At 40.0% G+C, this 13,850-nt stretch overlaps 1 protein-coding gene across 4 annotated transcripts in view; it reads left to right on the forward strand.

Annotated features, from left to right (window-relative positions):
- The window catches only part of SLC4A10 (solute carrier family 4 member 10), a 309,487-nt gene that overhangs the window by 201,588 nt on the left and 94,049 nt on the right, over nucleotides 1-13,850 (forward strand). For 3 of the 4 annotated variants that reach the window (XM_056535523.1, XM_056535526.1, XM_056535525.1), the window contains exon 7: nucleotides 11,794-11,885. In XM_056535523.1, the coding sequence (XP_056391498.1) occupies nucleotides 11,794-11,885 (92 nt within the window). The remainder of the gene's footprint in view (nucleotides 1-11,793; nucleotides 11,886-13,850) is intronic. The other variant, XM_056535524.1, reaches the window with a different exon arrangement.

The following is a 13,850-nucleotide window of genomic DNA, read 5'->3' on the forward strand; positions in this document are numbered from 1 at the left end:
GTGTAACATAATCGCTTAATTTTCAATGTCACTTAATCTTAGTACATTGTATAATGCGTTGCCTAGGAAATAGACAGTAGAACGCTGTGCATAACCTCTACTAGGAAAAGAACCCGGACAATCATTTAGCGGGCCTGATCTGAATAATACGCATGCTATCTTGAAATCTCATAACTCATTGTACTAATGCTGTCTCTAGAGCTGTATTATATATCACAACATTTCTACATGGAGAAATTGGAATCTTTAGCCAAGCAAAGCATTACATGAGAGGTAGAAGATTTGTGATGGATATTATGTTTTGGGAAATGAACCTTTGCTATATACTGATAACAATTGCTGCAGATAAAATAGAAGTTGCTTTATGTAAATAATTCTCATAACATCCACAGATACATAAAAGTTATAACTTTTTCTTATAATAACTCTACAGAGCTCACATAACATGTCCCCATGGCACTTTTGTGATCCTTTTGTGGGCCACCTCATGGTATAAGGGCAATATTTCCATAGATGATCTAATTTAAGGTGTCATGGTACTGATTACATATGTAGCCAGCACCATCTTAAAATAAAGATATTTTTAATGCACTCCTGAAGTTGAGATCAGTTACCCTAAACGGGTACAGCTTTAAAACGGGATTAGATACATTCCTGGAACAAAATAACATTAATGCTTATGAAGAAATATAAAATCTCATCCCTTCCCCAATATTGCGCCACACCCCTACCCCTTAATTCCCTGGTTGAACTTGATGGACATATATCTTTTTTCGACCGTACTAACTATGTAACTATGTAACTATGTAACATTGAACTAACCTATTTTTAACATTACTTCTCAGTTAAATAAATTATGATAATAATTTTTGGTGCATCAGCATACCCCATAGTGTTAAAGTTAACAAGTTGTGTTACCCGTTCAAGATAACCATGGCTACATCTCTACTCAAAGTTATGGACATATTTGAAAATAATTTTTTTAACCTTTTTTTTATTTTTTTTATTACATTGGTACTGTTTTTTTGGTACTGTTTTTAAATTATTGTAGTTCAAAAACACTTTCTCCATAGATCTTTGTTAAAAATATTATTAGTTTCTCTTCTATAACTTAAAGCTTGCCCATGTAGTTATTTCCTGCAAATTGTCTTTTGTGTTCTCTCCTCCCTATCTACAGCCTGTGTGAACTTCCCTCCATGTATTCCCTCCTGTCCTCAATTAAAACTGGGGTGTAACCCCCTTCCCATCCCTGCTGCTTTCTGTGCATTGAGAGATAAGAAAGTCTGTCTGAGATATGTATCTCATCTTTCCATGAATAGCAGCTAAATGGTAGGAAATTTCTAATGGAGACTATTTAGAAAGTTCCTAAATTCTCTATTCAGAATTAACAATAAAAAAAAGCACTGCAAAGGTGTCTACAGTCTTCCATCTGTAGTATCAATGGTAGTTTTCTTAGTTCACCACCTCCTCGTCAGTTCAACAGTCTTGACCGGGATGCTTACTACTCCTGTTTTCCTGGATGTCTGAATATAGGACATCCAGTGAAAATTAGCTGAACCCGTCCCCTCTCCTGACCTATTAATAAAAATCTCTCCACCTCATAGCCAACTTCATATGCTGATCTTACATCTTGTCCTTTTATCCTGACCTAATATCCTGTCCTCATGTCTTATCCTCATATCAAGATCTCATATCCCGTCCTTATATCCTGACCTCATATCCCATCCTCATATCCCGACCTCATATCTGATCCTCATATTTTGTCCTCATGTCCTGACCTCAAATCCCATCCTTTATATCCCGATAATATGTCCTCATATCTTGTCTTCATTTCCTGTCCTCATATCTTGTCTTCATTTCCTGTCCTCATATCTTGACCTTTTATTCTGTCCACACATCCTGTCGGTATATCCTGTCCTCATATCCTGACCTCCTTTCTCTTCCTCCTATCCCAAACTCCTATATAACAAGCTATTATCCCGTCCTCATATCTCATCCTCATACCCCATCCCCTGCACTAACTATTCACCAAACCTGCCTTCTGGACAGTCGGCAGGATGTTTAAAAGTCCCGGGAAATCTATGCAGCCCGAGAGTAACAAGATCAGGAGATGTACCAGAAGCCTTGCATGAGACTTCAGACAAAAAAAGCCGACCTTGTATAGGGGTTTGGTTAGGGTTGATTTAAGTCTAATATATGTTTCTATAAAATGTAATTTTTTAATTAAAATGATACTGTAGTATTAGATGATTCATAGTTTCTGTAATAATGAAGAGGGCAAAAATGCAGGGGCCTCCAGCTGCTCCAAAGCAAAACATCATTAAAACTTCACTTTTAATCCATGTTTGTTAAAAACATAGGGATATCCAACAATAGTTAAAACAAGAAAAGAACACCGAATCATTGTATTGTTCTGGCTCGAATCGCAACGGTGTTCTTATCTTGTTTTGAAGGGGTTCTCCACCATAAGGTGATTTTAGTATGTACCTGGCAGACAGTAATGGACATGCTTAGGAAGGATCTGCGCTTGTCTTGGGGCTTAATGGCTATGTTGTGAGATTACCATAACACTGTGGCTAGCTTTTTGTGAATTGGTATTTCCTGTTTGACTTTTCTTTTTTTGACTACAAATCCCACAATTCCATTTTCCAAAATCGTCACACACAGGTACAGACTATATTATGAACTACACTAACTTTACAGCCCCTGTAGTAGTGTTGAGCGGCATAGGCCATATTCAAATTTGCAATATTTCACGAATATATGGACGAATATTCGCTAAATTTGCATATTCATGTTTTTTTCGCAAATGCGTAAATTTGCATATGCAAAAATTTGCATATGTGACTATTTATGAACTTTATAGCAAGTTTACCAGTGTTACTTGATAGAAGCAAATATTTGCATATGCGAATATTCGCATATGTGACTATTTATGAACTTCATAGCAAGTATACCAGTGTTACTTGATAGAGGCAGCAGAAGGGAGGGATCAATATTCGCAAATATTTGCATATGCGAATATTCACCCGGGGGTCTCACACAGTAGTATTAGAGCCTTCTTTAGACCACACAAGCTGGAAGCAGAGAGGGATGATCACTGTGATGTGTACTGTGAAAAAATAAAATAAAATAAAGCGAATATTTGTAATTTCGAATATATAGTGCTATATTCGCGAATATTCACGCATATTCGCGAATAAAATTTGAATTGCGAATATTCGCAAGCAACACTACCCTGTAGCATAGTAAAATAAAAAAAATTCCTAGAATACCCTTTTAACTATTGTTGGATATCCCTATGTTTTTAACGCACATGGATTAAAAGTGAAGTTTTAATAATTGTTTGCTTTGGAGCAGCAGGAGGCCCTTGCATTTTTGCCCTCTTCATTATTCCAGTCCGTAATATGGTTCGCTATTTGCCTGCCCTGCTCTCCGAACACAGATTTATCTTTCAGTCTGTACGTGAAATAAATATGTAGTGATAGGCTGGGATGTCCCAAAAAGTGTAGTATGTCAGTATCATCCTATGAGGGTACAATAGACGGTCATGTATGTGTTATGCTATGTGTTTTGTCATTCATCGTTACCTTTCTTTCTTTTACTCTTGTCTCTGTTGTATGTGTCTCTAACAGGCTCATCATCTCATCTCTGTTCCTCTCTCATCTTCCTTCCCTTGGCCTTTGAGGTAGTGTAAAAAGTGCACATTTGGGCTCTAGATGCCTTGTGTTATATGTATATCGCATGCAAATAACTACTAGGTGCTCATAAATGTTACATTCTTCAGAGACAGGTTGGTAGATATGGTCCGCTGATAACTGACGGCTCTATGGAAAACAATAGCCGACGACTGGTTACGTGGCTATACAGTGTCGTCTCTATGTAAAAAGAGTAATAAAGAGACAAAAAAGGGAAAAAAAAAAAAAAAAGGCTGATAAAGATGATTATTAGTAATAAAATGATTATGGTATTCATTAGAGTTTGGAGTATTCTGCCAATCTGCTTCTGACTTTAACATATAGATTACATGCAGAAGTCATATTGCTGTCTACCTGATGTCATCTTGTCTTGTCTAAGTCAACGATTTCATTGACGTTTTGGGTTTCATTTAAGAAGAAGAATGTAAATGAGACATATAACGGACAATGTGTAGGAAAATCTACCGAGAACCGCTGTGATTATTGATACATGAGGAGGCCCACTTTCTGCGACTGTCATTTAAATACACATAAAGCTTCCTAGGTAATGTAAACCATGTCCATCTCATTGTCTAGACCAGTGTTTCCTAGCCACCTTACCTCCAGCTGTTGCAAAACTACAACCCCCAGCATGCCCGGACAGCCTTCGGCTGTCCAGGCATGCTGGGAGTTGTAGTTTTGCAACAGCTGGAGGCACCCAGCCATTTTAAAAGGGGTACTCCCATGAAAAACTTTCTTTTTTAAATCAACTTGTGCCAGAAAGTTAAAGGGGTACTCCGGTGAAAACCTTTATTCTTTAAAATCAACTGGTGGCAGAAAGTTAAACATATTTGTAAATTACTTCTATTAAAAAATATTAATCCTTCCTGTACTTATTAGCTGCTGAATACTACAGAGGAAATTCTTTTCTTTTTGAAATGCTCTCTGATGACGTCACGAGCACAGTTCTCTCTGCCGACGTTATTATAAAAATAATAATGCTTTATTTATTGTTGTTCTTAGTGGGATTTGAACCCAACTCCCCAGCACTGCAAGGCAGCAGTGCTAACCACTGAGCCACCATGCTGCCCTTAGCATACATCTCTTATGCACGGTTGCTAAAATGGACAGAGATGTCAGCAGAGAGCACTGTGCTCGTGATGTCATCAGTGTTCCAAAAAGAAAGGAATTTCCTCTGTAGCATTCAGCAGCTAATAAGTACTGGAAGGATTAAGATTTTTTAATAGAAGTAATTTACAAATATGTTTAACTTTCTGCCACCAGTTGATTTAAAAGAAAAAAGGTTTTCACCGGAGTACCCCTTTAAACAGATTTGTAAATCACTTCTATTAAAAAATCTTAATCCTTCCAGTACTTTTTAGGGGCTGTATACTAAAGAGAAATCCAAAAAACAAATGCAAATGCAGTGCTCTCTGCTGACCTCTGCTGTTCATTTTAGGAACTGTCCAGAGCAGGAGAAAATCCTCATAGAAAACATATGCTGCTCTGGACAGTTCCTAAAATGGACAGCAGAGGTCAGCAGAGAGCACTGTGGTCATGACATCAGAGGAAATGCATTTCTTTTTTGGATTTCTCTTTAGTATACAGCCCCTAAAAAGTACTGGAAGGATTAAGATTTTTTAATAGAAGTGATTTACAAATCTGTTTAACTTTCTGGCACCAGTTGATTTAAAAAAAAAGTTTTCCATGGGAGTACCCCTTTAACCTGTTGGTGTACCCTACAAAGTTCTCAACCACCCACCGCGAGATGTCTTCTACCCTAACACATAATGTTGACTGTCATCCAAAGAAGATTCAAGCTGGTGTAGGAACTCTTAGGCCTTGTCCACACAGTGGAAGTCTGGCTTAAATACTCCTTTTCAGGAAGATCCTATTGTTTTCAATGAGATTCTGCTACACTCATCGGAATCCATGGAGAGGGTGCATTTCTGAGCATTTCTAGTAATTTTTTTTCCAAAAACAGCACCACCCCTGTCCTCAGGTTGTAGTTGGTGTTACAACTTGACTACTCTAACTTGACAGCAAAACCACACACAACCTGATAGGTGTGGTACGGTTTTTCTAATCCTAAATAACCCATAGGTCCGTTTTAGGAGTTGGGATATCACTCCCTAACTATTACCAATGTATTCTGCGTAAGGGTGCGTTCACACGGAGTAATTCAAGAGGAATTTACTCGAGTAATTCCTCTTGAATTCTCCACTCCAAATTAATTCACATCTCCTCTGCCCATTGACTTTAATGTTTTTTCCGCTGTCCTGTTCACACTTCTGACGGAAATTCTGATAGCGGAATTCCGACGCTAAATTCCGTTCCGCTTGAAGAATGAGCATGTTCATTCTTCAAGCTGAATCCGCTAGCAGAAATCAATAGAAGTCAATGGTAAATAAAAATTCCACCCAACATCGTTTTTGTACGGAATTCATGCGCAATTTGCTCGGAATTCACACGGAAATGGCTCAAAAACCCTTCACTTCTTTCTCCCCCATTTCCGCGCGCAATTCCGTGCAAATTCCGCGCAAATTTCTTTTTTCCGCCCATAAATTTTTCGGCGTGAATTACTCTTGATTTACTCCGTCTGAACACACCCTAAGAGATCAAGGTTTTAAAGGGGTACTCCAGTGGAAAACATTTTTCTTTCTTTCAAATCAACTGGTGCCAGAAATGTAAAATGATTTGTAAATTGCTTCTATTTAAAAATCTTAATCCTTCCAGTACTTATCATCTTTTTGAATTCCCTTTCTGTCTGATCACAGTGCTCTCTGCTGCCATCTCTGTCCATGTCAGGAACTGTCCATAGCAGGAGAGGTTTGCTATGAGGATTTGCTCTTACTCTGGACAGTTCCTGACATGGACAGAGGTGTCAGCAGAGAGCACTGTGGTCAGACAGAAAATAAATTCAAGAAGAAAAGAACTTCTGGGGAGTATACAACAGCTGATAAGTACTTGAAGGATTAGGATTTTTTTTAATAGAAGTAATTTACAAATCTGTTTAATTTTCTGGCACCAGTTGATTTAGATTTTTTGTTTCCACCGGAGTACCCCTTTAATAGTTTATGTTCCAAACTTCTGCGTGGCAAAATGATTGTTATAATATATATTATAATACTAAGCTTGATTGACTCCCATATTAGACTGTGCTATTGTGACTATTGGTGTAATGGTAAAGTTAAAAAAGGGCACTGATACTACTTATGTAATGTTGATGTGAATAGCTAATATGCTGGCTACATGGAATACATTGCTGTAATGCGGAAAAGTATCTATTATTGATGTAGAATCTTTCCATAGTTTAATTGTAGCTATTATTATAAGCGCTCTTTGTTTTAATGTCTGTAAGATTAAAAAATTCAGATTGCACATCTTGTCCTATTTATGGATAGCGAGTTATAGAACCAGAACCGCTAAACAGATTGATATATGGTTTTGTGAGAAAATATTTATTTAATTTTCTGCTCATTCTAAGCTTAGGAGTCCTGTGATGAATTCACCATAATGTCTTCTGATTACTGCAGGAAAGCTCCAAGTATCTTCCTCTGACACTTGACACAGCATAAAACCAGAGAGGAAAGGGTTACAGAGTAGAGAGTACTGATTGGCTGCCTGCCCAGGCTTGCTCCTGTGAGGGAGACAGACAGACACGCCCCCTCCAGCCTGCACAATGAAAAAGTAACTCCCCAGCAGATAAATGCTTATATCTCTGGATATATAGGTCCGAGACACATAACAATTATATGCACATGATCAGGATTGGGTCCTGAGTAACATATCACTTTTTTTCTTTTTTTTTTTTTCTTTGCACTATGACAGGTACGCTTTAAATGTCCCAAGTTTGGCACTTTAAATGTGCACAGTCAGATACAACAACTTTTTATATGTTGTACATCTTGACAAAACATTAAACTTTCTAATATACTTCATAGGAAAATTGTATTTACTTCTTAAAAAATCATGGATTATAAAAAAATAAAAATAAAAGTCACTATACCATCCAGAACATAATCCTGTCTGGCTGCAGCACCATCTTTGTCCAAGCTGAAGCACAAGCTGGGACAATGTCCAGTAAGTGAGGGCAGGCTAGCATTCCTCTGTGCTCACTCCTGTCCTATCTGACTGCAGCAGGGAGGGTCACATAGCAGAGGTGTACAAAGATACCATAGAGCCCGCTAGCTAACTTCAAATGGGCACAACACAGCTGAGAAGTCTATGAAAAGCAATACATATTTATTAAAAATTATTGAGAAGCTTTTTGTTATGGTAAATTATTTTGTTCTTGTTGCCTTCAGCTATTACTAGGGGAGCTAGTCACAAAAGGGGAATTTGACAAAGCAAAATTCAAAAGGTAGGGTTCAGCTGTTACTGTAATAGTAATTATAAACCAATAAACCAAATAACAGTCCTCAAATTTATATAAAATATATGCAAGCTGTCACGCCCCCTCCCATAGACATGAATTAAGGGGGTGTGGCATGATGTCCTGAATGCAGAAGCTGCAAGCTGCTGGCCTGGAGATTGCGGGGGTCCCTAGCGGTGGGATCCCCGTGATCTAACATCTTATCTCCTATCCTTTGGATAGAGGATGAGTTGTGTGGGCGTAGTACCCCTTAAATATTAAAATATTACATATAACTTTAATGTGACTTGTGAACCACGTTGCCCTTGTGGTCAGTTCAGAAGCGTAATCAATAAAAACTATTAAATAAATTATATAGAATTATAAACAAATGTCAATGAAAATAACCACTCCTAACAATGCGCAATTTTTCAAGCAAATAAACGATAGCTCATAAATTTGCTAACATTTTTTTAACCAAAATGTACACAAAAAACATTGCTAAATCCCCCCACATTAGGATTTAACTCAAAGGGGTGTAATCACTAAGGCGGAAATTTATCAAAACCTGTGCAGAGGAAGAGTGGTGCAGTTGCCCATAGCAACCAATCAGATTGCTTCTTTCATTTTCCACAGGCCTCTAAAGAGGCCTGTGGAAAATGAAAGAAGCAATCTGATTGGTTGCTATGGGCAACTGCACCACTCTTCCTCTGCACAGGTTTTGATAAATCTCCCCCCAAGTGAACCACCCGGTTATGGCATATAGACATCATGGTAGTGAGTCCCTCCACTTAGAACCTTCCTCCTTTATGACTCAGAATAAAGCGTCACTCTGCCATTGTTGAGCTATCCTTACATTACAGCTGGCCATGGCTTCCTTTGACAATTGTAACTATTTTCTGGGGGGGCACCAGGGTTGATCAGTTGATCACCCCATCGGCTGATGTTTGTGATGGGTTATTTGTGATGAGTCTATTCCTTTTGCTCCCCCTAGTGGCAACTGCAAGTAAAAGCAAAGGAAAAGTCCAATGATTGGCTCTTTCACACCATTGGCCCCATAACAATCAGTTTTTTTTGCCTCTATGGTAGGTATGATGTTGCCTCGTAGCAAAATGAGGATTAAGCCCTCGACCTTGCTGACGCATATTAAATTGTAGCAATGCAAGTATTCCCCAACGAAGGCTGTCCGGGCATGCTGGGGGTTGTAGTTTTGCAACAGCTGGAGGCACCCTGGTTAGAAAGCACTGGCCTATGTCTTTTTATTGAGTGAAGGAGATACCTGTATACATGAATCCTGCTTTTATTTAGCTGAGCATTTGTACTATGTTACCCTGTATACACTATATTTTATGATATTGGTGCAGTGCCACCTGCTGGGAGATGTAGTTTTGCAACAGCTGGAGGCACCTTGATTAGAAAACACTGGCCTATAGTTAAATGTCTTTATTAAGTGAAGGAGATACCTGTATACATAAATCCTGCTTTTATTTAGCTGGGCATTTGTACTATGTTACCCTGTATACACCATATTTTATGATATTGGTGCAGCGCCACCTGCTGGGAGTTGTATTTTTGAAACAGCTGGAGGTACCCTGGTTAGAAAACACTGGGCTATAATTTAATGTCTTTATTGAGTGAAGGAGATACCTGTAAACATAAATCCTGTTGTGTTAATAATTGACTGGTATTGCATTTTAGGAACAGTTGCAAGTTCTCATTTATAATAATAGCCTTTAATGAAATGCATAGCACCAATTTATAGCATTTTATATATCACTTAATTTTCCATACATACATAGTACCAGCTAATCCAGTGGTGACAGCATTTGTTTAGCTGAGCATTTCTACTACGTTACTCTGTATACACTATATTTTATGATATTGGTGTAGCGCCACCTGCTGGGAGAAGTACAGATGGCAGTGCACATTGTCTATCTCTGCATCTTACTCGGCATTGACACAAACGAAAGGCTTAATACTCAGTTATATTTCTGCTGTTCATATAAACAGTGCAAAAGTATCCCCCTTAGGGTGTATTTACACCTACAATATCCTGCGCATATTTCATGCTGCATATTTACATGGAAATCTGCAGCATAAAATCTGCAATATCCGATATGCGCAGGATACTGTAGGTGTGAATACACCCTAAAGGGGTTATTCTAAAATTAAAAGGATATAACAAGCTGATCATTGGGGTCTATTCACTGGAATGCCCCCTGATCCTGAGGACAGAGGTTAGTCTTTCTCCTAATATATGGAGCAGTGGTGTGAATTATTGCCCACCACTCCATTCACTCTCAATGGGGCTTCCGAACATTGCAGAGTGCTTAACTTGGCAATGTTTAGAAGTCCTATTGACTCTGAATGGAGTGGTAGCTGAGCCTTTATGCTGCCCCTCCATTCACCCAGGTGACAACTGGCAAACAATATCTGTGATAGGGGAGAACATTATATGTGATGGGGAAAAACATGATCTGTCATGGGGGCAAACAATATCTGTGATGATGACAACATTATCTGTGATGGGGAGAACAATATCTGTGATGGGGGCAAACGATATCTGTGATGGGGAAAACATTATCTGTGAAGGAGAAAACATTACCTATGATATGGGAGAACATTATCTATAATGGGGAGAACAATATCTTTGATGAGAGAGAACATTATCTGTAATGGTGAAGAACATTTCTGTGATGGGGAGAACATTATCTGTGATGGGGAGGAGAACATTATTTGTGATGGGTGAGAGAACATTATTTGTGATAGAGGAGAACATTATCCGCGATGGGGAGAACATTATCTTTGAGGGAGAAAATTATCTGTGATAGGGGAGAGAACATTTTCTGTGAGGGGGAGGGAGGGGGACCCTTATATTTGATGGGAAAGAACATTATCTGTTATGGGGAAGAGAACATTATCTGTGATGGGAAGAACATTATTTGTGATGGGAAGAACATTTTCTGTGGTGGGGAGAATATTAATAGGAATCAGATAGATAACTGTAAATCAAGAACTATTGGGAACAATTAACTACTGTAATACCAACAAGATGGAGCCCATCTATAACCAAACTAAACTCATACTAGGGGTAAACTAACAACACTCAGGGCCCGCTGACCAAATAAAGCAAGGCCCCCCTGTGAAACTCTGCCCATGGCCACACTTCTGTCACTTCCCTATCCCATTCAAATCCCTCTTCATGCCACACCCCTACTCACTAAAATTTCATTATATAAGTGTCCTACAAAAATCCTGTAGAGCTTTCTTTATCAGTACCAGAGACCCCATAAACCATTAGTAACACAGTGCTAGAGTATGCTAATTAACCCTACCCAATAGCCCCCATTACAAGATAAACAATGCTAGAGTGCCTCCATAAACAACTCTATTAGCAGAAAATGCCATATTGCTACATTGCCTCACTATTTTTTCAGATCCGTCATGTTTAATGTTTGTCGCTATCCCATGGTCCTCCTTATTCATTATATTCTCACTGAGCCATGTTAGGAGCCAAAGTTACCTGCCAATAAAGGAATACCACCAAAATATCATATGGTGCACACTAGGGCTATTGCTATGTATATCTCAGGAGCTGTCTTGATCTATGTGCCATGCTGTTAGAGTTCTTTGTGTATGCATCATCTTCCATGTACAGCACAAGACATACTGTGCGAATAGGAACATTACTTTATATACAAATGGCTTTTTGTGAAAGGTTTATACGAGATGGATTGGAAAATAACAGTCTGTGTTCTTTAGCAGGTCAGCTTGTGTCTCCGCAGTCTGCTCCTTCTTGCATTGAACATAAGAATGACGTCAGCAGAGAAAACAGCACTTTAGATGTTACCAAGGTGAGTGATGCAGTAAAAAAATCATTGAAATGGAGGGAGAAATGTCTATCTAAAGGGCAATTACAACTTGTATGTAACACAAGGGTTATGTATGACCAGTCTCGAGTCTCAGTAAGATGACCCACTTCTAAATATGAAGCGGGTGGAGGCTGAACCGTAGATATATGTTTACATGGTGGTGGCCATTCTTACTGTGCCTCATAAAGGACCCCTCTATGACGCCTGTTTGCCCTAATAGAGCTACGGAAATATCTCTCAAGAAGGAAAGAAGTAATTTCCTCAGTAGCACAAGAGTGAGAGTATTGTTTTTTCTGGAGGAGAGCTAACTTGCATAATTTACCAGGAAGCATAGCCTGGCCTGTAATACTCTCAGCACCATGTGGAGCTCTCTACAATACAAAACATTTCTCCCTGAGAGACTTAATATGAAATATGGGCAGTATTTTTTCCAATAGGACAACACAGAGATAACCAGCACAACAATCAAACACACAGGTACATGCTACTATGGTAACTACAAAATATCCTGCATACACCCAGTCAGAGGTGAGTAGAGGGAGCATGTTAGGGTCTCTGCAAATATGAGGCTACCTCCACGTGGTGAATGGGGGACACATTTAGATCAAAAAGTCTGCTAAGAGCCTCAATTGATCTTTTTATATTAGAAAAAAAAAAGTCAAAATGTTGCCTAAAATGGTGCACTCTTGTCCATGGGTTGGATCTGGTAATGCAACTCATCCTTATTTACAGGACTAGGACTGAGCTACAACACCACAGCCAATGGACATGGTACCAAATCTGAAAAAAAGTACAGACCGTAATTTTCTAGGCCTTTTATGGCAGACATTTTGGTTGTTATCCAGAAACATAGCAGCAGCATGAAATAGTGTAAGCTTTAAAACCAGCACTGGGGTGAGATATAACACTCACTACAAGCTACGGAAACATTTCCATGTTTCTGTCTTCCGCTGTCTCTTTCTAGCCACTCCACCTTTTCTCCCTTCCCCATAGCCTTCTATGAGTAACTGTAACCTGATACTTTGGTAAGCTGATCCTTCTTTAGTTTGAGCTTCTTGAGTTTGAGCTGAATAAGGAGTTTAAGAGAAAGAAGGGGGAGTAGAAAAATTAAGCCTGAGAATGGGAGAAGACATATTACAAAGTCATTTGTATACTTTTGATTTATGCAAAGTTTGTTGAAAGCGTAGTGCCTATTTTAACGTGTCTAACTGTGCTATGTGTATATTGTTTTATTTTTTTTGGAACACCACTGTTACGCCGAGCGCTCCGGGTTCCCGCTCCTCCCCGGAGCGCTCGCTTCACCTCCTCCGCTGCAGCGCCCCGGTCACGTCCTCTGACCCGGGGCGCTGCGATCCTGCTGCTAGCCGGGATGCGATTCGCGATGCGGGTAGCGCCCGCTCGCGATGCGCACCCCGGCTCCCCTACCTGACTCGCTCCCCGTCTGTTCTGTCCCGGCGCGCGCGGCCCCGCTCCCTAGGGCGCGCGCGCGCCGGGTCTCTGCGATTTAAAGGGCCACTGCGCCGCTGATTGGCGCAGTGGTTCCAATTAGGGTTATCACCTGTGCACTCCCTATATTACCTCACTTCCCTTGCACTCCCTTGCCGGATCTTGTTGCCTTAGTGCCAGTGAAAGCGTTCCTTGTGTGTCCCTTGCCAGTGTTTCCAGACCTTCTGCCGTTGCCCCTGACTACGATCCTTGCTGCCTGCCCCGACCTTCTGCTACGTCCGACCTTGCTTCTGCCTACTCCCTTGTACCGCGCCTATCTTCAGCAGCCAGAGAGGTGAGCCGTTGCTAGTGGATACGACCTGGTCACTACCGCCGCAGCAAGACCATCCCGCTTTGCGGCGGGCTCTGGTGAAAACCAGTAGTGGCTTAGAACCGGTCCACTAGCACGGTCCACGCCAATCCCTCTCTGGCACAGAGGGTCCACTACCTGCCAGCCGGCAT

Source organism: Hyla sarda, chromosome 8, assembly GCF_029499605.1.
Source record: "Hyla sarda isolate aHylSar1 chromosome 8, aHylSar1.hap1, whole genome shotgun sequence".
In the NCBI taxonomy this organism is placed as follows: Eukaryota; Metazoa; Chordata; class Amphibia; order Anura; family Hylidae; genus Hyla; species Hyla sarda.